The sequence below is a fragment of the Macaca mulatta genome, chromosome 20, assembly GCF_049350105.2.
Source record: "Macaca mulatta isolate MMU2019108-1 chromosome 20, T2T-MMU8v2.0, whole genome shotgun sequence".
Taxonomy (NCBI): Eukaryota; Metazoa; Chordata; class Mammalia; order Primates; family Cercopithecidae; genus Macaca; species Macaca mulatta.
This window is the reverse complement of record NC_133425.1, coordinates 84,629,525-84,657,378: the sequence shown is the minus strand read 5'-3', so window position 1 is coordinate 84,657,378 and position 27,854 is coordinate 84,629,525. Positions and strand designations below refer to the sequence as shown.

At 49.1% G+C, this 27,854-nt stretch overlaps 2 protein-coding genes and 2 long non-coding RNA genes across 24 annotated transcripts; 2 read left to right on the top strand and 2 right to left on the bottom strand.

The window, feature by feature from the left end:
• Nucleotides 1-173: 173 nt before the first annotated feature.
• LOC144338204 (uncharacterized) lies at nt 174-9,144 on the top strand. 4 transcript variants are annotated; one of them, XM_077986836.1, is made up of 3 exons: nt 1,875-4,036; nt 4,085-4,972; nt 5,021-6,179. In XM_077986836.1, the coding sequence occupies exons 1-3, from the start codon at nt 3,380-3,382 to the stop codon at nt 5,903-5,905; spliced, it is 2,430 nt and encodes an 809-aa protein (XP_077842962.1). In that variant the 5' UTR covers nt 1,875-3,379; the 3' UTR covers nt 5,906-6,179. The 4 variants fall into 4 exon arrangements, with proteins under 4 accessions (XP_077842961.1, XP_077842960.1, XP_077842962.1 ...); XM_077986835.1 differs by having other exon boundaries at nt 174-3,562; nt 3,656-9,144; XM_077986834.1 differs by having other exon boundaries at nt 1,871-4,036; nt 4,085-6,179.
• Nucleotides 6,880-20,304, bottom strand: ZNF778 (zinc finger protein 778). Of its 17 annotated transcripts, none has more exons than XM_077986844.1 (7): nt 20,087-20,304; nt 16,667-16,822; nt 15,696-15,787; nt 14,689-14,868; nt 12,709-12,792; nt 10,520-10,596; nt 6,880-9,143 (listed from the first exon to the last, which is right to left on the bottom strand). In XM_077986844.1, the coding sequence occupies exons 4-7, from the start codon at nt 14,720-14,722 to the stop codon at nt 7,272-7,274; spliced, it is 2,067 nt and encodes a 688-aa protein (XP_077842970.1). In that variant the 5' UTR covers nt 14,723-14,868; nt 15,696-15,787; nt 16,667-16,822; nt 20,087-20,304; the 3' UTR covers nt 6,880-7,271. The 17 variants fall into 17 exon arrangements, with proteins under 17 accessions (XP_077842970.1, XP_077842971.1, XP_028697410.2 ...); XM_077986845.1 differs by having other exon boundaries at nt 6,880-9,140; XM_028841577.2 differs by having other exon boundaries at nt 14,693-14,868.
• A 75-nt stretch (nt 20,305-20,379) lies between these two features.
• LOC144338218 (uncharacterized) lies at nt 20,380-23,401 on the bottom strand. 2 transcript variants are annotated; one of them, XR_013412182.1, is made up of 3 exons: nt 23,280-23,401; nt 22,586-22,983; nt 20,380-21,370 (listed from the first exon to the last, which is right to left on the bottom strand). It is a non-coding gene; the product is annotated as an uncharacterized LOC144338218 (long non-coding RNA). The 2 variants fall into 2 exon arrangements; XR_013412181.1 differs by lacking the exon at nt 23,280-23,401 and having other exon boundaries at nt 22,586-22,999.
• Nucleotides 21,608-26,138, top strand: LOC144338221 (uncharacterized). Its single transcript, XR_013412185.1, has 2 exons — nt 21,608-22,058; nt 26,066-26,138. It is a non-coding gene; the product is annotated as an uncharacterized LOC144338221 (long non-coding RNA).
• The last annotated feature ends 1,716 nt before the right edge of the window (nt 26,139-27,854 follow it).

Below are 27,854 nucleotides of genomic sequence, written 5' to 3'. Positions count from 1 at the left end.
AACCCAGCAGGCGGAGCTTGCAGTGAGCCGAGATCGTGCCACTGTACTCCAGCCTGGGCAACAGAGCAAGACTCCATCTTAAAAATAAAATAAAATAAAATAAAAAAACAGAGACCTTGTAAAAATTTTATGTCCATAGCGGCGAAAATGAAATTAAAACTGTACACATACCGTCAACAAAAATCAACTCCAAATGGATTAAGCAACCTGGCATAAAACACAGAAACTGTGGAAACCAAAACAGTACAGTGCATTCAAGGCCTTAGAGGAAAAGAAATTTCTGATGAAGATAAAGGAAAGGTTGTATACATTTGAGTATGCCAAAATTAAGAAATCTTTTTCCTTTTTTTTTTTTTTTTGAGACAGTCTCACTCTGTTGCCAGGCTGGAGTGCAGTGTGTGATCTCGGCTCACTGCAATCTGTGCCTCCTGGGTTCAAGTGATTTTCCTGCCTCAACCTCCCAAAGAGCTGGGATTACAGGCACACACCACCACATCTAGCTAATTTTTCTATTTTCAGTAGAGATGGGGTTTCACCATGTTGGCCAGGGTGGGCTTCATCTCCTGACCTCGTGATTCACCTGCCTCGGCCTCCCCAAGTGATGGGATTACAGGCATGAGCCACCGCGCCCAGCGAAATCTTTTTCCTTTTTCCTTAAGGCACCATCACAAAAGTGAAAACAGGTCAAGTGGAAACCACTACAATCTTCTAAGTCACAAGCGGTGACTCACCTCACAACAGCCTCCCCATTTCACTTCACAACAGCCTCCCCATCACACCTCACAACAGCCTCCCCATCTCACCTCACAACAGCCTCCCCATCTCACCTCACAACAGCCTCCCCATCTCACCTCACAACAGCCTCCCCATCTCACCTCACAACAGCCTCCCCATTTCTAAAAAAGAACAAATACCAAACAAATCAGGAAAAAACAAGTCCAGGTATTTCATCCAAAAAGGAAAATAGCCAGCGTAAGTAAAACCATGTTCATACTATCAATAATCAAGAGAAGTGCAAACCAGCACCCCAAAGAGATGCTGTTTCACAACCACTTTGGAAAAAATGTCACTCCCTAATGAGGTTGAACCAGTAGAGAGAAAGAATAAAACTGCTCAGGAGTCAACACGGCAGCTCTTACAGATAGTTCAAGAATGCCTGGGCTGGGTAAGACCTTGTCATGGACACGTGCTTAGGTAGAAAGACTATGAGGAAAACCACACCACTGGTGGGGCCTGGATGTGGACTCGTCAAGGTGAGTGAGTGAACACATATAGTTACTGACATGGAAAGAAGTTTATCACTCACAGTGTCAAGAGAAGGGACAAAACACTGCAGACAGGGCCCCAGGGAAGCTGCAGAGCTGCGTGGGGGCAGAAGTCAGGTCCAGGGGAGGCAGAGGCTACAGGGTTTTCACAGGAAAGGCAGGACAGGGCAGGATGAAGTCTGAGGCTGGGTAGTCTGCATACTTCCAGCAGGCCCAAGGGCACAGAGCATATCCCACTGTCTAGTGCCTCATCCTGGGCTGACTTCAGGGAGGAGAAATATTGGCTTGGTGTGGTAGTTAGAAAAAGGAAGTGGCTGGAAATAAGTACTTGCAACAGTTGATTTGCATATGCAGTGCGAGCTGATTTGCATATGCAGTGCCAGTTACGTTGCATATGCAGTGCGACTTGAGTTGTATATGCAGTGTCAATTTGCATATGCAGTGTCGATTTGCATATGCAGTGAGTTGAGTTGCATATGCACTGGTGTTCCCAGCAAGTTGTTTACCATCTTTAGAAATGATCTAGCCCTGGGAGGGTCGGTCTAGCCCCCACAGCAAGACCCCAGGATGAAAATGTATCCTAATAAAAAAAAAATAGAACACTATTAATACAATTGGTCCTTTAATGTTTTACCTTACACTGAGGAATCCTCAGACATCAGGAGTGGAGATTGTCACACAGGAGAGCGTAAGTTGCCCTAAGTGGCATAGAACACGTTCTGGGAGTCAGGAGGAGAAATACAGGTATCTGCACAAGCAGTACTTGCAGTCCTGCCCATAACCCAGTTTTCCATCATGCGTGGTGTCTTAGTCTGCATTGCTGTGTATCTGACACTGGGTAACTTAGAAAGAGGCTTATTTGGCTCATGGTTCTGCAGGCTGTACAAGCATGGCACTAGCATCCAACCTACTTCTGGTGAGGACTATCTGCTGTGTCAAACAGGGCAGAGAAGGTCAGGGGCAGTGAGCCAAACCTGAGGGACAGTGTGGCTTTATCACCACCATGCTCCTGGTAACTAATGCATTCCCCTACGAACCAATCCAGGCTTGAGAGAGCAAGAACGAATGGTATCCAACCATTCAGGAGGGTGCCTCCATGACCCAAACCCCCACCAGGCCCCCTCCCAGCACTGCCACACTGAGAGTCAAAGCTCAACATGAGACTTGGTGAGGACAAGCCAATCCCATCCACATCACAGCATATGGTATTACTCAAGAAAATCACTTCGAAATGTTGGGGGTCCAGTGATAAAATCCTTGAGGAGTTATAAAGCTGATGAAGGGATGAGTTTGACAATGATCAGGGTGGCAGCTCTGTAGTTCTGCTGCAGGAGGGTACGAAGTGAACAGTTAGAATGTGTAAAGAAGAGGCTCTGTGTGAAGCCAAGTCAAGGGAGTAAGGCGATGAGACGGAAAGCTACAGGGGAGGAGAAGGCACTGGGCAGACGGTGGCCTCCCCAGAGGCTGATAGGAGGCAGGTGCCTCCTGGTGAAACAAAAAAATTTGTTATCAATTATCAAGACTTCACAGACACTACTAACTCCTAACAGATTTTCTTACAGGCAAGAGGTGCAGGGCTGTAGGTTCTGACTGAGATTACACCAGGATCGCGGGTTAGCGGACAGCAAGCTCAGCTCATCTCAGAATCTCAAATATCGAATTTGCGCCTTAGGAACACCGGTCCATGGGCATCGCTGCTGAGGCGGTTCTGGAGAAGTGTGTAAAGTCACCTCCAGTGAAGGCAGGGGAGTCATCTTAACGAGGTCTAGGCTGGGGTGATGTCTCCACCACCGGGGGCGTATCAGGCAGGGTGGTGTCTGGGCTACCGCCTGCTCAGGATGCTGTCACTCGGAGTCCGAGCACCAGGGTGATGCAGGTGTGGCATCACCTGTGACCCGCACGTTCTGGACTCAGACACTGGGAGTCAGTTCCAGCGGACACCTGCAGGACTTATTTCCGCCAACCGGGATGGCATCTGAGACCAGTCCAGGAGCCGCTACAACCCCACAGGGTGGTTCACACTAATCTGACGACCTTTAGTGTCACTGCCAATAAGTAAAGGTGGCAAGAGATGAGCTAAATAGTCACACTCAGTCCCACAAGAGAAACACTGCATGACCCACTCCTCTCCACAACAAACACGTAATAACATGAAGGTGCACGGGTCTGTCCATCCAGGATTTCAAACACGCAACATGAAGGTGCACGGGTCTGTCCATCCAGGATTTCAAACACATAATAACATGAAGGTGCACGGGTCTGTCCATCCAGGATTTCAAACACGTAATAACATGAAGGTGCACAGGTCTGTCCGTCCAGGATTTCAAACACGCAACATGAAGGTGCACGGGTCTGTCCATCCAGGATTTCAAACACGTAATAACATGAAGGTGTGCCAGTCTGTCCATCCAGGATTTCAAACACGTAATAACATGAAGGTGCACGGGTCTGTCCATCCAGGATTTCAAACACGTAATAACATGAAGGTGCGCAAGTCTGTCCATCCAGGATTTCAAACACGTAATAACATGAAGGTGCACGGGTCTGTCCGTCCAGGATTTCAAACACGTAATAACATGAAGGTGCACGTGTCTGTCCATCCAGGATTTCAAACACGTAATAACATGAAGGTGCACGGGTCTATCCGTCCAGGATTTCAAACACGTAATAACATGAAGGTGCACGGGTCTGTCCGTCCAGGATTTCAAACACGCAACATGAAGGTGCACGGGTCTGTCCATCCAGGATTTCAAACATGTAATAACATGAAGGTGTGCCAGTCTGTCCATCCAGGATTTCAAACACGTAATAACATGAAGGTGCACGGGTCTGTCCATCCAGGATTTCAAACACGTAATAACATGAAGGTGCGCAAGTCTGTCCATCCAGGATTTCAAACACGTAATAACATGAAGGTGCACGGGTCTGTCCGTCCAGGATTTCAAACACGTAATAACATGAAGGTGCACGTGTCTGTCCATCCAGGATTTCAAACACGTAATAACATGAAGGTGCACGGGTCTGTCCGTCCAGGATTTCAAACACGTAATAACATGAAGGTGCACGGGTCTGTCCGTCCAGGATTTCAAACACGTAATAACATGAAGGTGCACGGGTCTGTCCATCCAGGATTTCAAACACGTAACATGAAGGTACACGAGTCTGTCCATCCAGGATTTCAAACACGTAACATGAAGGTGCACGAGTCTGTCCATTCAGGATTTCAAACATGTACCGTGAAGGTGCACGGGTCTGTCCATCCAGGATTTCAAACATGTAACATGAAGGTGCACGGGTCTGTCCATCCAGGATTTCAAACACGTAACATGAAGGTGCACGGGTCTATCCATCCAGGATTTCAAACACGTAACATGAAGGTGCACGGGTCTGTCCATCCAGGATTTCAAATACGTAACATGAAGGTACACGGGTCTGTCCATCCAGGATTTCAAACACGTAATAACGTGAAGGTGCACGGGTCTGTCCATCCAGGATTTCAAACATATAATAACATGAAGGTGCACGGGTCTGTCCATTCAGGATTTCAAACACGTAATAACATGATGGTGCACGGGTCTGTCCATCCAGGATTTCAAACATGTAATAACATGAAGGTACACGGGTCTGTCCATTCAGGATTTCAAACATGTAATAACATGAAGGTGCACGGGTCTGTCCATCCAGGATTTCAAATACGTAACATGAAGGTACACGGGTCTGTCCATCCAGGATTTCAAACACGTAATAACGTGAAGGTGCACGGGTCTGTCCATCCAGGATTTCAAACATATAATAACATGAAGGTGCACGGGTCTGTCCATTCAGGATTTCAAACACGTAATAACATGATGGTGCACGGGTCTGTCCATCCAGGATTTCAAACATGTACCGTGAAGGTGCACGGGTCTGTCCATTCAGGATTTCAAACACGTACCGTGAAGGTGCACGGGTCTGTCCATTCAGGATTTCAAACACGTAATAACATGAAGGTGCACGGGTCTGTCCATCCAGGATTTCAAACACGTAACATGAAGGTGCACGGGTCTGTCCATCCAGGATTTCAAACACGTAATAACATGAAGGTGCACGGGTCTGTCCGTCCAGGATTTCAAACACGTAACATGAAGGTACACGGGTCTGTCCATTCAGGATTTCAAACATGTAATAACATGATGGTGCACGGGTCTGTCCATCCAGGATTTCAAACATGTAATAACATGAAGGTACACGGGTCTGTCCATTCAGGATTTCAAACATGTAATAACATGAAGGTGCACGGGTCTGTCCATCCAGGATTTCAAACACGTAACATGAAGGTACACGGGTCTGTCCATCCAGGATTTCAAACACGTAACATGAAGGTGCACGGGTCTGTCCGTCCAGGATTTCAAACATGTAATAACATGAAGGTGCACGGGTCTGTCCGTCCAGGACTTATTGTTCACCTCGCTGCAGATTACCTTTATACCGTGGAGGTTCAACACCACAGAAACAGTCACCAAGCAGCTGCTGCCCCGATGGCCACAAAAAACCTAACCCAAGATTGCTGCAGCCAGAGGACACACATGCGTGCCACGGACACGCAGGCCTTGCTCTGCTGCTGGGTGTGTTTAAGGGCCTCATCCAGGAAGCGCCAGTGACAGTGCCAAGCGCCGTGGAACATCAGGACCAGCCACGTCCCTGGTCTGTTTTTATGGTACACAAAGGGGCAGCACACACAAGCGGCTCCTGACCCAGAACTGCCGGATTGCAGCAGCCGCCAGGACTGCTCTGCTATGAAGAGGATCTGGAGGTCAACAGGGACACTCAGGGCTCTCACCCATCCGGCACTGTCTGAGGTACAGGAATTCCCTCCTCCCCACGTGTGCGGGGGTGGCTCTCCCTCCACGGCCATGAAACGGGGGCATCTCACAGCACTGACCTCGCCCCTCTCCACTCTGCCCCTCCTTGCCCCCTTTGGTTTTATCTGAAGGGATCAGGTATGGGAGAGGAACAAGGGCATTTTCATAAAATGCAGACCTGTGTTATGCCCCACCTTGGCCAGTGTGGGATCCTACAGGTGGGTCATGCCTAAGAGCAAGACTAACCAACCACAGCCTACGCTGCTCACACAGGATCACATCTGGATCTTAAGACTAACCAACCAGAGCCTACACTGCTCACACAGGATCACATCTGAGTCCTCAAGACTAACCAACCACAGCCTACGCTGCTCACACAGGATCACATCTGAGTCAAGACTAACCAACCAGAGCCTATGCTGCTCACTCAGGATCACATCTGAGTCCTCAAGACTAACCAACCACAGCCTACGCTGCTCACACAGGATCACATCTGAGTCCTCAAGACTAACCAACCACAGCCTATGCTGCTCACACAGGATCACATCTGAGTCCTCCAGGCCCACTCTTAGCCAGGCTGCGACTCGGACAATATAGCAATCAGACTGGAGGATTTCTACAGGGAACAGTCCTCACTCCAAGAATGATCAGTGCAGCATCATACAGGTTCAAAATACGTCTACAGAACCCCCAGAAAGACGTGTCTCTGTTAGCCCACAAGGTTTTAGGACACGGGGAAGTGATTCCTATCTTCTGTACATTCATAACACTTCAAGTGTCAATCCCTCGTTTACTAAAGATTGAGGAATGATGTCATGTAAAGAATGACTTCCCAACAATTCTCACCCTCCTAAGGTTTTTCTTCACTGTGAGATCATGAGGGATCATCAAAGTACCGAGCAGAACAGCAACAACGCTGCTACGTATCACATGTCAATAAGGTTCTCTCCACTGGATACCTTCCATATTTAGCAAGACCCGAGAGCACATTGAGGGCTTTCTCTGCGTCTGCTGCTATAGGGCTCCAGGCTGAGTTCCTGCCTGCCGGGTTGTGATGCGATGCTGATGGCCACACTCCTCAAGTGATGGGCATCTGGAGAGCGAGAGGTCTTTCATGTCTTCCACGTGAATTAGTGTAGCTGACGGCTTCCCCGCATTCCTCACATTAGTAAGGTTTCTCATCAGTGTGAATTTGAGCGTGATGGTTAAGGCATGAGGAATTTTTAAAAGATTTTCCACAGTCCTTACATACAAAAAGCTGCTCTTCAGTGTAAGTTTTTAAATGTTCTTTTAGTAGATAAAACCTACTGTACGCTTTCCCGCATTCCTTGCATTTATAGGGTTTCTGCCCAGTGTGGATTCTTCCATGTTTACGCAGGTGAGAGGAGGCACGGAAGGCTTTTCCACACTCGTTACATACATAAGGCTTCTCTCCTGTGTGAGTCCGTCTGTGTTCGATAAGGTGTGAGGAGGAAGCAAAGGCTTTCCCACACTCCTTACATATGTAGGGTTTCTCTCCAGTGTGGGTTCTTATGTGCACAACAAGGTGTGAGGACGTGGTGAAGGCCTTTCCGCATACTCTACATTCATAAGGCTTCTCTCCAGTGTGAGTTCGTATGTGCTCAGTTAGGCTCGAAGAAACAGTGAACGTTTTCCCACAGTCCTTACATTCATAAGGTTTTATTCCAGTGTGAATCTGAATGTGCTTATTCAGGCATGAGGAATTTCTGAAGGATTTCCCGCATATCATACATATAAAAGGCTTCTCCTCTGTGTGAGTTTTCACATGTTCATTTAGTAGATAAACCCTATTGTAGGCTTTCCCGCAGTCCTTACATTCATAGGGCTTCTCCCCGGTGTGTGTCCGCGTGTGTTTAGTGAGCCCTGAGCGCCCCGTGAAGGCTTTGCCACATTGCTTACATTCGTAGGGTTTCTCTCCAGTATGGATTCTCGCATGTTCAGTCAGGCTTGAAGAAACAGTGAAGGATTTCCCACAATCTTTACATTCATAGGGTTTCTCTCCAGTGTGAGTCCTTACGTGCTCGGTAAGGCCTGAGGACGTACAGAAGGCTTTCCCACAGTCCTTACACGTGTATGGCTTCTCGCCCGTGTGTGTTCGTACATGTCTAGTAAGGCCACAGCGCACGGTGAAGGCCTTCCCACAGTAGCTACATGTATAGGGTTTTATTCCAGTGTGAATTCGAACATGATTATTAAGGCAGGAGGAATTTCTAAAATATTTTCCGCAAACCATACATGCAAAGGGCTTCTCCCTCATGCGAGTTTTCACATGTTCATTCAGTAGATAAAACCCACTGCAGGCTTTCCCACAGTCCCTCCATTCAGAGAGCTGCTTTCCAGGGCATGTTTGGACGTGTTTAGAAAGACCTGAGCATCCAGTGAAGGTTTTTCCACATTCGTTACATTCACAGGGCTTCTCTGCAGCATCAGTTCTTACAAGTGCAGTTAGGCCGGAAGCAACAGGGGAGGCTTTTCCACATTCTTCCAACTCACAGGGCTTCTCCCCAGTGTGGACTCGCATGTGACTAGTAAGGTAAGCAGTGTGTCTAAAGGCCTTCCCACATTCCCTACATACGTGGGGGTTCCTGACAGCATGCATTTCAACAGGCGTGGCACAGCCTGTGGAGTGAGTGAGAGCCTTCCCACACTGCTTCCAGTTCCATGTTCCTTCTCCACTGTGAGTTCCCACACGTGCCTGAAGGTATGACTGATTAAGGACTGCTTCCCCACAGTCACTGCAGTCAAGAGGTTTGTCCCGCGTGCATGTTTGTTGGTAAACAACATTTGGAGTAGGGCTAAAGGCTTTTCCACACTGATCCAACACAGAACACTGCTCTCCAATTTTGAACCAAGTTTTCTGGCATGGAATAAAAAAGTCTTTTTCATAATGATTAGATACACAACTGTCTCCTGTATTTTGAGTTCTCACGTGTGTGCTGAGGCCTGAGTGTTCACTGAAAGCTTCTCCACACTGCGTGCGGTCACAGAGCTGCCCTCCATTGTGGCTTCTTGCCTGCTGGTGGAGAATGAGTGGCAGTCAGGGGATTGCTGAGGCTTATTCATAGATCTCACCCAGCTGAAGACAGAGTATGACGATGACAATTACGATTTTTGCCATTTTCATAACACGCATGCAGCTCCTGCCCTGTAGATGTCTTTCAAGTCAAATGAGGAGCGCACCTGCAAGAATCCTGTGCCATCAGGACGGGCGCGGTAGCTCACGTCTGTAATCCCAGCACTTTGGGAGGCTGAGGCGGGTGGATCACCTGAGGTCAGGAGTTCAAGACCAGCCTGACCAACGTGGAGAAACCCTGTCTCTATTAAAAATACAAAATTAACCGGGCGTGGTGGCACATGCCTGTAATCCCAGCTACTCAGGAGGCTTAGGCAGGAGAAAGGCTTGAACCAGGGAGGCAGAGGTTGCAGCAAGCTGAGATCGCGCCACAGCACTCCAGCCTGGGCAACAAGAGCAAAACTCCATCTCAAAAAAGAAAGAATCGGCCGGGCGCGGTGGCTCAAGCCTGTAATCCCAGCACTTTGGGAGGCCGAGACGGGCGGATCACGAGGCCAGGAAATCGAGAGACGATCCCGGCTAACATGGTGAAACCCCGTCTCTACTAAAAAATACAAAAAAACTAGCCGGGCGAGGTGGCGGGCGCCTGTAGTCCCAGCTACTCGGGAGGCTGAGGCAGGAGAACGGCGTAAACCCGGGAGGCGGAGCTTGCAGTGAGCTGAGATCCGGCCACTGCACTCCAGCCTGGGTGACAGAGCAAGACTCCGTCTCAAAAAATAAAAAATGAAAAATAAGAATCGGCCGGGAGCAGTGGCTCATGCCTGTAATCCCAGCACTTTGGGAGGTTGAGGTGGGAGGATCACGAGGTCAAGAGATCGAGACCATCCTGGCCAAAATGGTCAAACCCCATCTCTACTAAAAATACAAAAATTAGCTGGGCGTGGTGGCACACGCCTCTAGTTCCGTTCCAGCTACTCGGGAGGCTGAGTCAGAAGAATCGCTTGAACCGGGGAGGTGGAGCTTGCAGTGAGCCGAGATCATGCCGTTGCACTCCAGCCTGGCGACAGAGTGAGACTTCATCTCAAAAAAAAAAAGGAATCCTGTGCCATCTGCTCTAACTTTGAAAAGTGTGTGCTCACGAAACAGCTCTGCAATCTCAATGCCTTGTCACGTGTGCTGACGTGTGTCTGAAGCACCAAGTTTCAAGACAGGATGAGGCCCTCCCAAATTCCACACATTCAGAGTGTTCTCTACAGACAGTCCCCACCTGAGTGAATCCTGCTTCTCTACATTCTCTCAATTTTGCTCATTTTCTATAGTGGAATTCCCAATGTTTTATGAGTGTGATAAATAAAAAAAATCTCTCTTGTTAATTTTACCGTTTGTGTCTCATTTGATGTTCTGAACCAAGATCTATCCTGCCGAAGTGCTGGCCCTTTGGTTTTAAGTCGCCATTCTGAAAAGAAAAAAAACAAAGACCTGAAAATGATCAAACTCATTGTTATTCGTTTTCATATAAGACATGGTAGGCCGGGCGCGGTGGCTCAAGCCTGTAATCCCAGCACTTTGGGAGGCCGAGGCGGGCGGATCACAAGGTCAGGAGATCGAGACCACAGTGAAACCCCGTCTCTACTAAAAATACAAAAAATTAGCCGGGCGCGGTGGCGGGCGCCTGTAGTCCCAGCTACTCAGGAGGCTGAGGCAGGAGAATGGCGGGAACCCAGGAGGCGGAGCTTGCAGTGAGCCGAGATCGCGCCACTGCACTCCCGCCTGGGCAACAGCATGAGACTCCGTCTCAAAAAAAAAAAAAAAAAAAAAAAAAAAAAAAAAAGACATGGCAAAAAAAATAAAGCAAAGATAGATTGGAGGAGTTTGGCTATGTGTAAAATTTGGAATCACAAGAACTGGGAGTCATAATTTAGAAGATTTAAAAGTAAATTTGGTCCGTAAAAAACAAATGTGATGGTGAACAGAAACAGTATTATCAATGAAAGAAAGCAGGAAAGATCTGGACAAAGAGCATACATTAAAAAAACAAACTCGGCTGGGCGTGGTGGCTCACGCCTGTAATCCCAACACTTTGGGAGGCCAAGGTGGGTGGATCACGAGGTCAGGAGTTCGAGACCAGCCTGACCAACATGGCGAAACCTTGTCACTACCAAAAATACAAAAATCAGGCTGGGCGCAGTGGCTCAAGCCTGTAATCCCAGCACTTTGGGAGGCCGAGACAGGCAGATCATGAGGTCAGGAGATTGAGACCATCCTGGCTAACATGGTGAAAGCCCGTCTCTACTAAAAAATACAAAACACGGCCGGGCGCGGTGGCTCAAGCCTGTAATCCCAGCACTTTGGGAGGCCGAGACGGGCGGATCACGAGGCCAGGAGATGGAGACCATCCTGGCTAACACAGTGAAACCCCGTCTCTACTAAAAAAATACAAAAAAAAAGCCGGGCACAGTGGCTCAAGCCTGTAATCCCAGCACTTTGGGAGGCTGAGACGGGCGGATCACAAGGTCAGGAGATCGAGACCATCCTGGCTAACACGGTGAAACCCCGTCTCTACTAAAAAATACAAAAAACTAGCCGGGCGAGGTGGCGGGCGCCTGTGGTCCCAGCTACTCCGGAGGCTGAGGCAGGAGAATGGCATAAACCCGGGAGGCGGAGCTTGCAGTGAGCTGAGATCCGGCCACTGCACTCCAACCTGGGCGACAGAGCCAGACTCAGTCTCAAAAAAAAAAATAAATAAATAAAAATTAAAAAAAATAAAAAATAAAAAAATACAAAAAACTAGCCGGGCGAGATGGCGCGTGCCTGTAGTCCCAGCTACTCGGGAGGCTGAGGCAGGAGAATGGCGTGAACCCGGGAGGCGGAGCTTGCAGTGAGCTGAGATCCGGCCACTGCACTCCAGCCTGGGCGACAGAGCTAGACTCCGTCTCAAAAAAAAAAAAAAAAAAAACAAAAAAAACACTAGCCAGGCGAGGTGGCGGGTGCCTGTAGTCCCAGCTACTCAGGAGGCTGAGGCAGGAGAATGGCATGAACCTGGGAGGCAGAGCTTGCAGTGAGCTGAGATCTGGCCACTGCACTCCAGCCTGGACTCCGTCTCAAAAAAAAAAAAAAAAAAAAAAATACAAAACAAACAAGCAAAAAAATTAGCCGGGTGTGGTGGCACACGCCTGTAATCCCAGCTACTCGGAAGGTGAGGCAGAAGAATTGCATGAACCCAGGAGGCGGAGTTTGCAGTGAGCCGAAATTGTGCCACTACACTCCAGCCTGGGCAACAGAGCAAGACTCCATCTCAAACAAAACAAAACAAACCAAAAAAACCACAACCTCAAAGAACAAAAGAGCAGGGTTTTCTTTTTCTTTTTTTTTTTTTTTTTGCGAGACAGAGAGAGAGTCTTGCTCTCTCTCCCCAGAACTTTGAGTCCACTGGCCTCATGTTCTGTGCCAGAATGCATCTTAAAATGTACACTCACGATCCTCCCACAGCCACCAAACTCGACACTCAGGATCCTCCCGCAGCTGCTAAACTTGACATCGACCAGGGGTGCTCTTCACACTCGCTCACCTTGGAGAACTCCTCTCTGCTCTGCCCTCAACTCCTCTTCCTCTTCCAGCCAACAGATCACGCTGGGTTTGAACAGGTCACGTCCTGTACACAGGGAAGGAGACATCAATGGAAGAGGCTCGGGCAGGGGATGACAAACCTACCCATGAAACAGGAACTACATTTCCCTGTTTTTTGGTTTTCGGTTTTTTTTTTTTTGAGATGGAGTCTCGCTCTGTCCCCCAGGCTGGAGTGCAGTGGCACAATCTCAGCTCACAGAAAGCTCCGCCTCCTGGGTTCAAGCGATTCTCCTGCCTCAGTCTCCCGAGTAGCTGGGACTACAGGCGGCCACCACCACGCCCGGCTAATTTTTTGTATTTTTAGTAAAGAAGATGGGGATTCACCGTGTTAGTCAGGATGGTCTCAATCTCCTGACCTCGTGATCCTCCCGCCCCGGCCTGCCAGAGTGCTGGGATCACAGCCCTGAGCCACCGTGACCAGTCTCCCAGAGTGCTGGAATGATAGCCCTGAGGCACCACGCCCAGCCTCCCAGAGTGCTGGGATTACAGGCATGAGCCACTGCACCCGGCCTCCCAGAGTGCTGGAATCACAGCCCTGAGCCACTATGCCCGGCCTCCCAGAGTGCTGGGATTAGGTGTGAGCCACCACACCCAGCCTCCCAGAGTGCTGGGATCACAGCCCTGAGCCACCGCGTCCGGCCTCCCAAAGTGCTGGGATTACAGGTGTTTGAGTCACCGTGTCCAGCCTCCCAAAGTGCTGGGATTACAGGTGTTTGAGTCACCGTGTCCAGCCTCCCAAAGTGCTGGGATTACAGGCGTTTGAGTCACCGTGTCCAGCCTCCCAAAGTACTGGGATTACAGGCGTTTGAGTCACCGTGTCCAGCCTCCCAAAGTACTGGGATTACACGCGTGAGCCACCACACCTGGCCCCCAAAGTGCTGGGATTACAGGCATGAGCCATTGAACCCGGCCAGGAACTACATTATTTTATTTTATGTTTTTGAGATGGAGTCTCGCTCTGTCACCCAGGCAGGAGTGCAGTGGCGTGCCAGGAACTACATTTCTTTTTTTTTTTTTTTTTTTTGAGACGGAGTCTCGGTCTGTCGCCCAGGCTGGAGTGCAGTGGCCGGATCTCAGCTCACTGCAAGCTCCGCCTCCCGGGTTCACGCCATTCTCCTGCCTCAGCCTCCCGAGTAGCTGGGACTACAGGCGCCCGCCGCCTCACCCGGCTAGTTTTTTTTTTGTATTTTTTAGTAGAGACGGGGTCTCACTGGGTTAGCCAGGATGGTCTCGATCTCCTGACCTCGTGATCCGCCGGTCTCGGCCTCCCAAAGTGCTGGGATTACAGGCTTGAGCCACCGCGCCCGGCCAGGAACTACATTATTTTATTTTATGTTTTTGAGATGGAGTCTCGCTCTGTCACCCAGGCTGGAGTGCAGTGGCGTGCCAGGAACTACATTTCTAAAGAGTGCAGTGAAATGGTTTCGAAGGAGCTCAAAGTGCAAGTACACTCCATCTTTCTGTGCCCCAAAGAAACTGGTTTATCTCTGATCCCTGAAGCCCACATTCAGGCTTAAATATACATGTAAAAACCACTAAGACTTCTATTCAAACAGGAAATATCAGAAGTGCAAAAAGAGATCTTCATTCGCTTGGGAAACTACTACTCAGTGGTTCTCAGCGTTAAGAGTGAGTCGGCTTCACAGGGAGGGCTTGTTAAAGCAGAGATGACAGGCCCCCCCCAGCAGACATTCTGATCCAACGTGTCACAGGTGCGGCCTGAGAATGCACGTTTCTAGATGAGTGATGGTGATGCTACTGACCCCAGGACCACATTCTGGAAACGACCACGCTAGCATCAAGCCCATTATATCTGTTACTTCCCACGGTACTCGGCTTTGCCGTCAACAATCCTGGAACACAGTAAGGACGTATCATGTATCAGCTCCACAGAAGTTGCAAAGAACGGTGGCAGCCTCACCTACTGAGGCCAGGTTCTCGTAGTTTTCCAGCATCACATCTCTGTAGAGGTCTCTCTGAGACGGGTCCAGTAAAGTCCATTCCTCCTGGGTGAAGTCCACAGCCACGTCGTCAAAGGTCACTGAGTCCTAAATCATCACACATGGTGGTTGAAGCCATTCAACGTGTCCATCAGTGTTCACTGGAGAATGAGGAAACGGGCCCTATGCCTACATGGGACTGTGAGGTCTCCTACTGTCTACCCCATGGCCCAGCGGTCCTGGGAACCCTTCTCTGACCACACACACACACTGTTGATCTCCTCTAGTCATACGGCCGGAACGGCACCTCCCATATGTGAACTTCTCTCACCCACTCACGCTCCTCTCGCCTTATGTCCCTCTCCTGAGCACATTACAAACAAGTGATAACTCGTGATGTGGAAATAAGTTCCCAGAAAGGACACTTTCCCCTTCCTTACCATGTGTCAGAGCACTCAGCAAAAAAAGAAGCATGCATTTGGCACAAGGGTCAAAATAATGAGTAATGCTGAGGCTAGGCACAGTGGCACAAGCCTGTAATCCCAGCACTTTGGGAGGCCAAGGCAGGTGGACCACCTGAGATCAGGAGTTCAAGACCAGCCTGGCCAACATGGCAAAACTCCATCTCTACTAAAAATACAAAAATTAGCCGGGCGTGGTGGCAGGCACTTGTAATCCCAGCTACTTGGGAGGCTGAGGTAGGAGAATTGCTTGAACCTGGGAGGCGGAGATTGCAGTGAGCCGAGATACCTGGGCAACAAACGAGACTCCATCTCAAAAAAAAAAAAAAAAAAAGAAAAAGAAAAAAGTAACACTGAATTACGGGAGGATTTTCAGTCACACCTGACCGGCCAGGCTCTCCTCCCCGGGGCTCAACTAGGGACTCGGTCCTAGGGTGAGGCTGTGGAGATAAATCTGCTCAGACAGAAACCTATCTGTCTGCTGAATACCAATATGTCAATTTTAGAAAAATACAGTTTTGGCATACCTGATAACAATTTATCAGCCAGCCAGCCACCATCCCTGCTGCCTGTGTCTGTTCTCCACGAAGGCAGATTGAGTCCCTAGAAACATGACCTCCTAAAAAACAAAGAAGGCAAGAAAGCATGAGAACCCAGAGCTGACCCTAATGCCACGCTCACGGACCTGGAAGTCATTCCATCCTAGCGGGAAATTCCCGTGTACTGCTGCACATTCGGGAAAACACACACACATACACACACACACACACACACACACACAGCCATACAGTGCCAGAGAATTCCCACATACTCCTGTACACTCAGGAAAACACACACACACACAGATATACAGTGCCTCAGGAAAACACACACACACACACACACACAGAGCCATACAATGCCTCAGGAAAACACACACACACACACACACACACAGAGCCATACAATGCCTCAGGAAAACACACACACACACAGATATACAGTGCCTCAGGAAAACACACACACACACAGATATACAGTGCCTCAGGAAAACACACACATACACATACACACACACAGAGCCATACAATGCCTCAGGAAAACACACACACACACACATACACACACACACACAGAGCCATACAATGCCTCAGGAAAACACACACACACACAGCCATACAGTGCCAGGGTAGTCTGTCTCACCTGGCGACACAAAAGGTTTGTGAGCTATGCTGCCCACCAGGAAATGGTAACAGGCTCCTATTGCAGATACAGAACTGTAAGCCCTGAGAAACGTGACTCTTCATTTGCCCTTGGTGAGAAAACTCATGGGGTTTACGAATCATCCCTCCCCAAAGCACACACACTGGGGCTGACTTACAGGCCAGCGTTCTCTGGCTCACTCCAGCAGCTCCAATAGGAACCCGGAGCGGGACTACTCAGGCCCCGTCCATGGGACTCACACTGTGTATCAGCACCTACAGCAGAGGCTGTGAGGAGGAGCCCCACCAGGACTTACCATGGGCTAGGTCAGGGGCTGCCATCCTGGGAGGCTGATGGAAGCGTCTGAATGCTCCTTTCCTGAAGCCAAGGCCACTACAGGACGGCCTGTGAATCTGTGTGGATGGTGCAGTCTCTATCCCTCCTGACCCAGGGATGGCTGGATCCCTATTTCCTAGCAACCACAACGAAGAAGCATTACTTCCCAGTTATCAAACCTCATGCATTAGCTTGTTTCTGCAGATGACACATGTGAAAGCCACTATACCCAGTATACTCTGTCGAGGATTAGTAATATCCACGTCACCTACTGAAGAGCAGTATATGGGTCAGAAGACAGCAGAAGCCTTATTTAATTATCAGAACAGCCATTCACAGATTTCACCTGTGTTTATACCTAAAACAGCCTGGATTCAGATAACGAACTGGTCCCACATCATCCACTCAGGAAGTGGTGAACCACGACAGTTAGCAGGTACGGGTTCAACCACCCTGTCAGTTTTTTTGTTTTTTTTTTTTGAGACAGAGTCTCGCTGTCACTCAAGATGGAGTGCAATGGTGCGATCTCGGCTCACTGCAACCTCCACCTCCCGGGTTCAAGCAGTTCTCCTGCCTCAGCCTCCCAAGTAGCTAGGACTACAGGCATGTGCCACCACGCCTGGGTAAGTTTTTGTATTTTTAGTAGAGGTGGGGTTTCACTATGTCAGCCAGGATGCTCTTGATCTCCTGACCTCGTGATCCGCCCACCTCGGCCTCCCAAAGTGCTTGGATTACAGGTGTGAGCCACCGCGCCCCACCCTGGTCTCATCAGTGTGTACTCCTGAGTCTGTGGTCACTGCCAGCAGGACAAAGGTAGATCTAGAGCTGTACTTTCTTACTCTACTGATGAGGTGACCAAAACAGTAAAGTTTCACATGTCAGAAAACATGTCCATTCTCCTTGTATAAACTGTACTTACCACTAGGTGTCTGAAACTGGGGGGTAGAGGGGGTGTGCAGGGTCTTTGGGCTAAAAGACCCACAAATGTGTTGAGTTCGGTGTCACCTGCACAGGTTCTTTTCCCTGCTTCAAAAAGGGATGTAATATTCAGTTCTCTGCCTTAACATCATCCCCAGAGGACCCGACCCTCAGACTGCACTCATACACCATGCTGACATTAGGGTGGTTGGACACAGTGAACAGGAAATAAACATGTTTTAGATACCTTCATACAAAATATACACTATAGAGGGCTTGTGATTCAGGGGCCATAGTTTCTGTCAGTTCAGTAGCCTGGATTACATAAAGACATCCCCTCCAATATGCACCTCCAAGTCACCGCACCTCATAACACCTATAACCAAAAAAGAGGCCCAACACTCTGCAGATCTTTTAATTTTAGGAACAACATATGTAACAGCTTTAATGCTCTACACATTAAAGTAGAGCATTAAAGTAGACCTGGTCTATAAGGCTGCCAGTGCCAAGCGTGGATCCTTGCACATTCAGGGTGCAGCACAAGCTTCTGAGGCACTTGGCAGAAATGACCCAGCAGACCCAATGACACGGTGTCCACGGTACACAGGATGCCGCTGGATGCCTCCGGCAAGCACTGATAAGACTCAGAGCCCTCTGGGATTTTAGAGTAAATCTACACCCTCTCAACAGTCATCTATGCAGCTGACCCTTGACCTTTTGAGAAACAGGCTGGGGCTTGGAATCAGCACAGAGAAGGAACAGCTAACATGGGACATGAGGTGACTAAGGCTGAACTCGGCCATCTGAGACCTCGTGGACCCAAAGGCATAAAGTACTAGAGAAACGATAGGGGTTGTTCTAGGTGAAAAGACATAAACGATGGGAACGTATAAACCTTGAATGGCGGCCGGGTGCGGTGGCTCAAGCCTGTAATCCCAGCACTTTGGGAGGCTGAGACGGGCGGATCACGAGGTCAGGAGATCGAGGCCATCCTGGCTAACACGGTGAAATCCTGTCACTACTAAAAAATACAAAAAACTATCTGGGTGAGGTGGCGGACGCCTGTAGCCCCAGCTACCAGGGAAGTTGAGGCAGGAGAATGGCGTAAACCCGGGAGGCGGAGCTTGCAGTGAGCAGAGATCCGGTCACTGCACTCCAGCCTGGGCGACAGAGCGAGATTCCATCTCAAAAAAAAAAAAAAAAAAAAAAAAAACCTTGAATGGCTCTTAGTCCCCAAAATACCCAACAGTGCAGTGCTGGAACAAGGCTGACAATTCTAGATGTCACACAAAGTAGACAGTGGATGGCCTTATTGTTACTATTATTATTTTATTTCTTGAGACGGAGTTTCGCTCTTGTTGCCCAGGCTGGAGTGCAATGGCACGATCTCAGCTCATCGCAACCTCTGCCACCCCGGTTCAAGCGATTCTCCTGTCTCAGCCTCCAGACTAGCTGGGATTAAGGCATGCACCACCACGCCGGGCTAATTTTGTACTTTTAGTAGAGACGGGGTTTCTCCATGTTAGCCTGGTCTTGAACTCCCGACCACAGATGATCCACCCGCCTCGGCCTTCCAGAGTGCTGGGATTACAAGCCTGAGCCATTGCGCCCAGCGGACCTTATTATTTTTAATTATTTTTTTTTTGAGACGGAGTCTCGCTCTTGCCGCCCAGGCTGGAGTGAGTGGCATGATCTCGGCTCACTGCAAGCTCCGCCTCCCGGGTTCCCGCCATTCTCCTGCCTCAGCCTCCCGTGTAGCTGGCACCACAGGCGCCCGCCACCACGTCCGGCTAGTTTTTTGTATTTTTAGTAGAGACGGGGTTTCACCGTGTTAGCCAGGATGGTCTCGATCTCCTGACCTCGTGATCTGCCCCCCCTCGGCCTCCCAAAGTGCTGGGATTACAGGCTTGAGCCATTGCGCCCGGCCTATTTTTAACTTTCTTAGGTGAAATACTAGTATTGTGGTTTCAGTAGGACAATGTCCTTATCTTTGAGACGCTTTACCAAGTATTTAAAAGTTAAGTATCACGTGTGCAGTTTATTTTCAACTTAGTTATACTCAAATAATAGTTTATTTATTGGGGGAGAGAGAAAACATGGCCTAGTACTAAAAAGGAGGAAAACGACTGCAGTGGATATTCCTTGTAGTAGATGTTCACATTTTTATTAGATTCAGATTTTTTTAAAGCAAAACGTGAGAAAAAATAGTCGAAACACGCTGTTCACCGCGGATTCGATTACTCCAGGCCGGGCGGGATGACGGCCGCATCCCTCCTCCCCGGGGGCCGGGCCTGGAAGTCCCGCTGGTCCCCACAGGGTAACCTTCACCGGGAGCGGCACGCCCCGGGCGCTCAGGGGTCTACCTTACGCTTCGGTCCCAACACAAAGTGTCAGAAACACAAAAAAACGTCAAAGTCGAAGCCAGATTTTCACAGACACACGCCCTCATCAAAGTGAAGGAAGCAGAAGGCCCCTCTCTCACCAGCTCCGCGGACAGGAGGCGCGGCCCGGGTCCACCGCGAGCGGCGGCGACTTTCCCTTCTAGAAGCGGTGCCGGGGGCGCGGGGCGGGCGGGCGACCACTCCCGGGCCAGGTCCCCCGCGGACGGCCCCGGGACACGTGCGGAACTCTGCGGCGCCGGGACGGTCTGCCCCAAGAACTTGCGCAGCCGTCGCACAGGAGGCGGCGGAACCGTCGCACAGGAGGGGGCGGGGCCGGCGCCGGAAGAGGTGTCGGCGCGTCTCTGGCGTCACTTCCGCCTTCAGCGCCCGGGCCGAACCGTTGGTCTATGGCGCGGAGAGGTTGTAGTGCCTTCCGCGAGCGTGTGGGAGGGCCCCGTGGCGCCCTCGGGAACCGGGCTGGAGGCAGAGATAGTCCCGGAGGACCAGGCGGACGTAAGGATCAGGTCTCTGGACGCGACTGCGGGGCCGGAACAGACCAGGAGGGCGAGGTTGGGCGGGTACAGCCAGGAAGTGCTCGTCGCGAGCGCGGCCGGGATTCGGCCACAGCGAGAAGCCCTCGGGTGCCGAGAGTGCGCGGTCTCCTCTCGATCTCTGCAGGGAGTCACCGGCCCCGTTCCTTTCTATCCGTCTGAACATCACGCCGAACTCTTAACAGTTGATTCCATTGCATTTTCAATGCAGTATTTTTTTTTCTGTATATGTTCATATTTTTCCCTTCAAATATGCGTTTCTGTTGTTTTTCTCATGTACCGTAGGGGCCAGGAGCACCTATACTACGTTGCAAAATAGACTGATACCAGGAGTTCTTCCAAGGTTCATTCAGAAATGTCACATGATTCCAGTAACAATACGAAAAGGTTTTTTTTTTTGGAGCCAGGTATATTGATCCTGGAGTTGACATGGAGGAACAAATGTCTCATAACGAAGATGACGTGGACAAAGCACAATGCCCGACAGATATGAAAACAGCCTCTGTCATTAAAACTGTGTGCTACTGACACATGAACAGGAAACACAAATGGAATATCCAGACATCAACCCAGTAACATGGAAATTCGGTGCATAAACATAATTTCAGAGCAGTGGAACAAATATGCGGTTTATAATGAAAGGTGCTAAGACAAATGGTTAGCCGTCTGAGAAATGATGAAATTCATTCTGGACCTCACAGGGATAAACTCCAAACGGATCAGGAATCTAAATGTGAAAAACAAAACCACATGTGAGGAGTTCATGTGATTTCCTGGCTGATTAAGAAACAAGATGTGGGCCGGGCGCGGTGGCTCAAACCTGTAATCCCAGCACTTTGGGAGGCCGAGACGGGCGGATCGCGAGGTCAGGAGATCGAGACCATCCTGGCTAACACGGTGAAACCTCGTCTCTACTGAAAAATACGAAAAAAACTAGCCGGGCGAGGTGGCGGGTGCCTGTAGTCCCAGCTACTCGGGAGGCTGAGGCAGGAGAATGGCGTGAACCCGGGAGGCGGAGCTTGCAGTGAGCCGAGATCCAGTCACTGCACTCCAGCCTGGGCGGCAGAGCGAGACTCCGTCTCAAAAAAAAAAGAAGATGTGCCCAGGAGGTGGCAGTGGCGCACAAGCTTTGACAGGTTGGGGGTGGGGAGTCACGCACCGTGAGATTATCCACAGGCTTCGAATTGGGGTTCACTATTCAGAAAAGAGAAGAAAATGGGCGGGGTGGGAGGGCACAGAGAACTCCCAGAGAAGAAGGGGATCAGACGGGGAGGGCTCACATGACTAGATCACGTTTCTCAGCAGCCTGACAGGTGTCTGAGTCACAAAGCTCTGAAGGGCAGCAAGGACTTGCAGTCTTTGTAACCCCAGGATTTATCTTACCTATGGCTAGCAGATTCACGAAGTATACAAAGCAAGCACATGCTACATGGTTCAACACTATGCGTGTTTGGGATGTGTTTTATGTATTATTGATTTATTAATGTTGAGACAGAGTCTCTGTCATCCAGGCTGGAGTGCAGTGGCGCGTTCTTGGCTCACTGCAACCTCTGCCTCCCAGGTTCCAACTATTCTCCTGCCTCAGTCTCCCAAGTAGCTGGGATTACAGGTGCCCACCTTGTAATTTTTAGTAGAGACGGGGTTTCACCATGTTGGCCAGGCTTGTCTCAAACTTCTGACCTCAGGTGATCCACCCGCCTTGGCCTCCCAGAGTGCTGGGATTACAGACGTGAGCCACCGTGGCAACTGCGCCTGACCTTGGGATATATTTTTGTTTTGGTTTGGTTTTGGTTTTGGTTTTTTTGAGATGTGAGTCTTGCTTTGTCGTCCAGGCTGTAGTGCAGGGGCACAGTCTTGGCTCACTGCAACCTCTGCCTCCCGGGTTCAAGCGATTCTCCTTCCGCAGCCCCCAGAGTAGCTGGGATTACAGGCACATGCCACCAAGCCCAGCTAATTTTTGTATTTTTAGTACAGGTCGGGTTTCTCCATGTTAGCCAGGATGGTCTTGATCTCTTGACCTCGTGATCCTCCTGCCTTGACCTCCCAAACTGCTGGGATTACAGGCGTGAGCCACCGCGCGGGTATGTTTTAAGTAACTGAATGTATTAAGTTTAGCACCAGCAGGCTATTGTGAATAATGTTGCTATGACAATCGTGTGCAAAAATATTCTGGATCCTTATTCTCAGCACTTTTGGATATATATGCAAAAGTGGAACGGCCGGGTCACATGATAATTCTGTCTGATGTTTTAAGCAACCACCGGTCTGTTTTCCAGAGCTGCTGCACCATTTTGCATTCCCATGAGCAGGTGCACAAGGTTCCAGCTTTACCACATCCAACCAACACTTACCTCCTATTTGATGGCCAAGAGCCATCACCGCCGGGGTAACGTGATCTCACTGCGGCTTTTGTTTTCATTTTCCTAATATTGAGTTATGTAGACCATCTTTTCTTTTTTTTTTTTTTTTTTTGAGACGGAGTGATCTCACGCTGTTGCCCAGGCTGGAGTGCAGTGGCACCATCTCGGCTCACTGCAAGCTCCGCCTCCCGGGTTCCCGCCATTCTCCTGCCTCAGCCTCCTGAGTAGCTGGGACTACAGGCGCCCGCCACCGCGCCCGGCTAATTTTTTGTATTTTTAGTAGAGACGGGGTTTCACTGTGGTCTCGATCTCCTGACCTTGTGATCCGCCCGCCTCGGCCTCCCAAAGTGCTGGGATTACAGGCTTGAGCCACCGCGCCCGGCATCTTTTCATGTTCTTATTGGCCATCTGTTATCGTCTTTATTACAAGTCCTTTTATGAATTAAATTGGTTTTGTTGTTATTCTTGAGTTATAGGAGTTCTTAGTAAACTGAATATTAATCCTTAATCCAACACGGTTTGCAAATATTTCCTCCCATTCTGTGGATTTTCTTTTCACTCTCATGATTGTCCTTTGATGTACAAAATTTGTAAAAATTTTTTTTTGAGACAGAGTCTTGCTGTGTCACCCAGGCTGGAGTGCAGTGGCCGGATCTCAGCTCATTGCAACTCTGCCTCCCAGGTTCATGCCATTCTCCTGCCTCAGCCTCCCAAGTAGCTGGGACTACAGGCGCCCGCCACCATGCCCGGCTAATTTTTTTTGTATTTTAGTAGAGACGGGGTTTCACCGTGTTAACCAGGATGGTCTCGATCTCCTGACCTCATGATCCGCCCGTCTCGGCCTCCCAAAGTGCTGGGATTACAGGCTTGAGCCACCACGCCCGGCCAAAATTTGTAATATTGATGTAGTCCAATTCATCTAGTTTTCTTCAGTTGCCTGTGGGTGATTTCATAACCAAGAAATCATTTCCAATTCCAATGTCATGAAGTTTTTCCTCTATGTTTTCTTCTAAGAGTTTTATACATTAGCACTTACATTTAGGTTTTTGATTCATTTTGAATTAATTTTTACATATGGTATAAAGTCAGGGTCCAGCTCCATTGTTCTGCATATAGATATGTAGTTTTCTCCAGCACCATTTCTCCCCCAGACTCTATTGAGGTATAACTGACAGACTTTTAAAAATCATACTTAAGCTGTGCAACATGATGATTTGATATATGCGCGTGTTGTGAAATGACCATGATCAAACAGATTTACACATCCATCCCCTCACCTAGGCACCTTCTTTTGAGTGTGTGGTGAAAATAGTTAAGATTTACTATCTTACCAAATTCCAATCATTATACAATATAGTATTATTAACTAAAATCTCCATGCTGTACATTACATCCCAGATCTTACTCATCCTTTAACTTAAAGTTTGTACCATTTGACCAACATCTCCCCATTCCTTCCACCAACCCCATCCTCTGGCACCTAACATTGTACTCTCTGCTTCTAGGAGTTCAGCTTGTTTGGATTCCATGTGAGGTGACATAGGATTTCCTTTCTTTAAAAAAAAAAAAAGGCTAAATAATGTGTGTGTGTGTGTGTGTGTGAGAGACAGTTTTGTTTTGTTTAGAGATAAGGTCTCACTCTGTTGCTTAGGCTGGAGAGAGTGCAGTGGCACAGTCATGGCTCACTGCAGCCTTGAACTCCTGGGCTCAATCATCCTCCTGCGTCAGGATCCTCAGTAGCTGGGACTACAGGCATGCACCTCCACACCTGGCCTTCTTTTTCAAGATTGGTTTCGCTAATTGAACTCCACTGAGATTCCATATGCGTATTTTATTTTATTTTTTTATTTATTTATTTATTTTTTTTTTTTTTGAGATGGAGTCTCGCTCTGTTGGCCAGGATGGAGTGCAGTGGCCGGATCTCAGCTCACTGCAAGCTCCACCTCCCAGGTTTACGCCATTCTCCGGCCTCAGCCTCCCGAGTAGCTGGGACTACAGGCGCCGCCACCTCGCCCGGCTAGTTTTTTTTTTTTGTATTTTTTAGTAGAGACGGGGTTTCACCGTGTTAGCCAGGATGGTCTCGATCTCTTGACCTCGTGATCCACCCATCTCGGCCTCCCAAAGTGCTGGGATTACAGGCTTGAGCCACTGCGCCCAGCCTATTTATGTTTTTTGAGATGGAGTTTCACTCTGTTACCCAGGCTGGAGTGCAGTGGCGCTACCTTGGCTCACTACAACCTCCACCTCCTGGGTTCAAGCGATTCTCCTGCCTCATCCACATAAGTAACTCAGATTACAGGCGTGTGACACCATGCCTGGCTAATTTTTGTATTATTAGTAGAGACGGTTTCGCCATGTTGGCCAGGCTGATCTCCTGACCTCAAGTGATCCACCATGTTGGCCAGGCTGTACTCCTGACCTCAAGTGATCCGCCTGCCTTGGCCTTCCAAAGAGCTGGGGTTATAGGCATGAGCCGCTGTGCCCTGCCTGTGCGTGGTATTTTAAAGCTAATTTTGGAAGTACTTCACCATCACTTCTGTCATACTCTGCTGGTCATACAGACCAACCCTACTCTGATGTGAGAGGACCACACAAAGGTATAAATCTCAGGAAGCAGGAATTATTGGGGCACATCATCCACCTGGAACAGAGAAGAATTTGGCAACATCCAACAAAACTACAGGCGCAATCCAGCAATGCTACTTGTCAACATTTTCCCTGAAGGCAAATCTCTTAACAATTCCAAAATGACTTAGATTACCAATTGCAGTCAAGTAGTCGGGTAGCTGAGTGTTGTACGGTGCCTCCAGCAGTGCAGTGCTATGCAGCTACGGAGATGATCTCCATGAGCTCCTATGGAGTGATTTCCAAGATACACCATTAAGTGAAAATGTAAACTGCAAAACAGTAGCTACAATAGCAAACCTTTTCTTTAGAAAAATAGACTGGGCATGCTGGCTCACACCTGTAATCTCAGCACTTTGGGAGGTTGAGGTAGGCAGATCACTTGAGGTCAGGAGTTCGACACCAGCCTGGCCAACATGGTGAAACGCCGTCTCTACCAAAAAATGCAAAAATTAGCTAGCCATGGTGGTGCGTGCCTGTAGTCCCAGCTACTCGGAAGGCTGAGGCAGGAGAATGGTGTGAACCTGGGAGGTGGGGGTTGCAGTGAGCCAAGATCGCACCACTGCACTCCAGACTGGGTGACAGAACGAGACTACATCTCGAAAAAAACAATAAAAGGAAAATAGACAATAAAATATACAGGTATATTTATCTCTTCATGTTGAATACAAGGAAATACAGATAAGATTATTCAGAAAATAATAACCCAAAGGTTGAAAAGGATAGTAGGATGAGAATAAGGTGGAAAGGATGAGGACAGGGAAGATGTCCCCTGAAGATAACATTCTGTTCAGTTCTGATGTCCAAACCAAGTTATTTCTTTATATTCTTAATTTTAAAAAATCAACATAGGGCCAAGCACAGGGGCTCACGCCTGTAATCCCAGCACTTTGGGAGGCCAAGGCATGAGGATCACTTGGGGCCAGGAGTTCAAGACCAGCCTGGCCAACATGGCGTAACCCCATCTCTACTAACAATACAAAAAAAATTAGCTGGGCATGGTGGTGGGCACCTGTGATCCCAGCTACTCAGGAGGCTGAGATAGGAGAATTCCCTGAACGTGGGAGGCAGAGGTTGCAGTGAACTGAGATTGCACCACTGCACTCCAGCCTAGGTGACAGAATGAGACCCTGTCTCAAAAAAAAAAATAAAAATAAAAAAAAAAAGCAACAAAACCCAATGTGGATAGAGGGACAACACAAAATATAATATGCACAGAAATAATCAAACTGAACTTGGTATAGAATGAGTAACAAAACCGTATAACAAGAAACACAGCAAAGACTCAGCTTGGCCGGGCGCGGTGGCTCAAGCCTGTAATCCCAGCACTTTGGGAGGCTGAGACAGGCGGATCATGAGGTCAGGAGATCAAGACCATCCTGGCTAACACAGTGAAACCCCGTCTCTACTAAAAAATACAAAAAACTAGTGGGGCGAGGTGGCAGGCGCCTGTAGTCCCAGCTACTCGGGAGGCTGAGGCAGGAGCATGGCGTGAACCCGGGAGGCGAAGCTTGCAGTGAGCTGAGATCCGGCCACTGCACTCCAGCCTGGGCGACAGAGCAAGACTCTGTCTCAAAAAAAAAAAAAAAAAAAAAAAAAGAAAGCAACACTGAACAAAATAATACTATTCAAGGACCTGTTCGATATTGTTTTGCTTAAAGTCCAAATTCCAAGACCCCCTGGACGGCATTAAGTGGGGACTCGACTGTGTTTTGGTCGTTACCATGCTCTGGCTCCCACTCCCTCACCCTGCTCCCCTCCCTGTCCCGCTCTCTCTGCACCAGTCTTTCCTCCTGGGACCTAGGGACAGAGCACTAACCTTTTCACTCCCGGACCCCACCCTGCCCAGGGTCTGTAGGTAATACATCTTTGAACGTGTTTCCTATTGCAGCAGTTGAATTTATGCCTTCCACCAGAAGGACCAGGGGGTGCCCAGGCTGCATTTTTCTGGAGACCCAGGGCGGCAGGGGGGATACAAGGGCAGGCTACCAGCACCAGAGCCATGGTCAGGCAGGCACAAGCTGGACACAGGTCAGACAAGAGCCACGGGGCGTCTGTCAGCGTGAGCAAATTCCCCATGGGATGGACCCCAGATCGCAGGTTGGACAATGAGGCACTGGGCCTTCCACCATGTAAAAGCTGTGTCCCATCACAGATGCATGGCAAACGCCATGTCCAGCCCAGGCCTCGGGCCTTCCACCATGTAAAAGCTGTGTCCTATCAAAGGTGCATGGCAAACGTCATGTCCAGCCCCTTTGGTTCCCATGAGCGCCGGGCTGCCAGCTGCCTGGCACTGGAACCTAGTTTAGCCAAGGGCTCTCAAGACAGGGTGG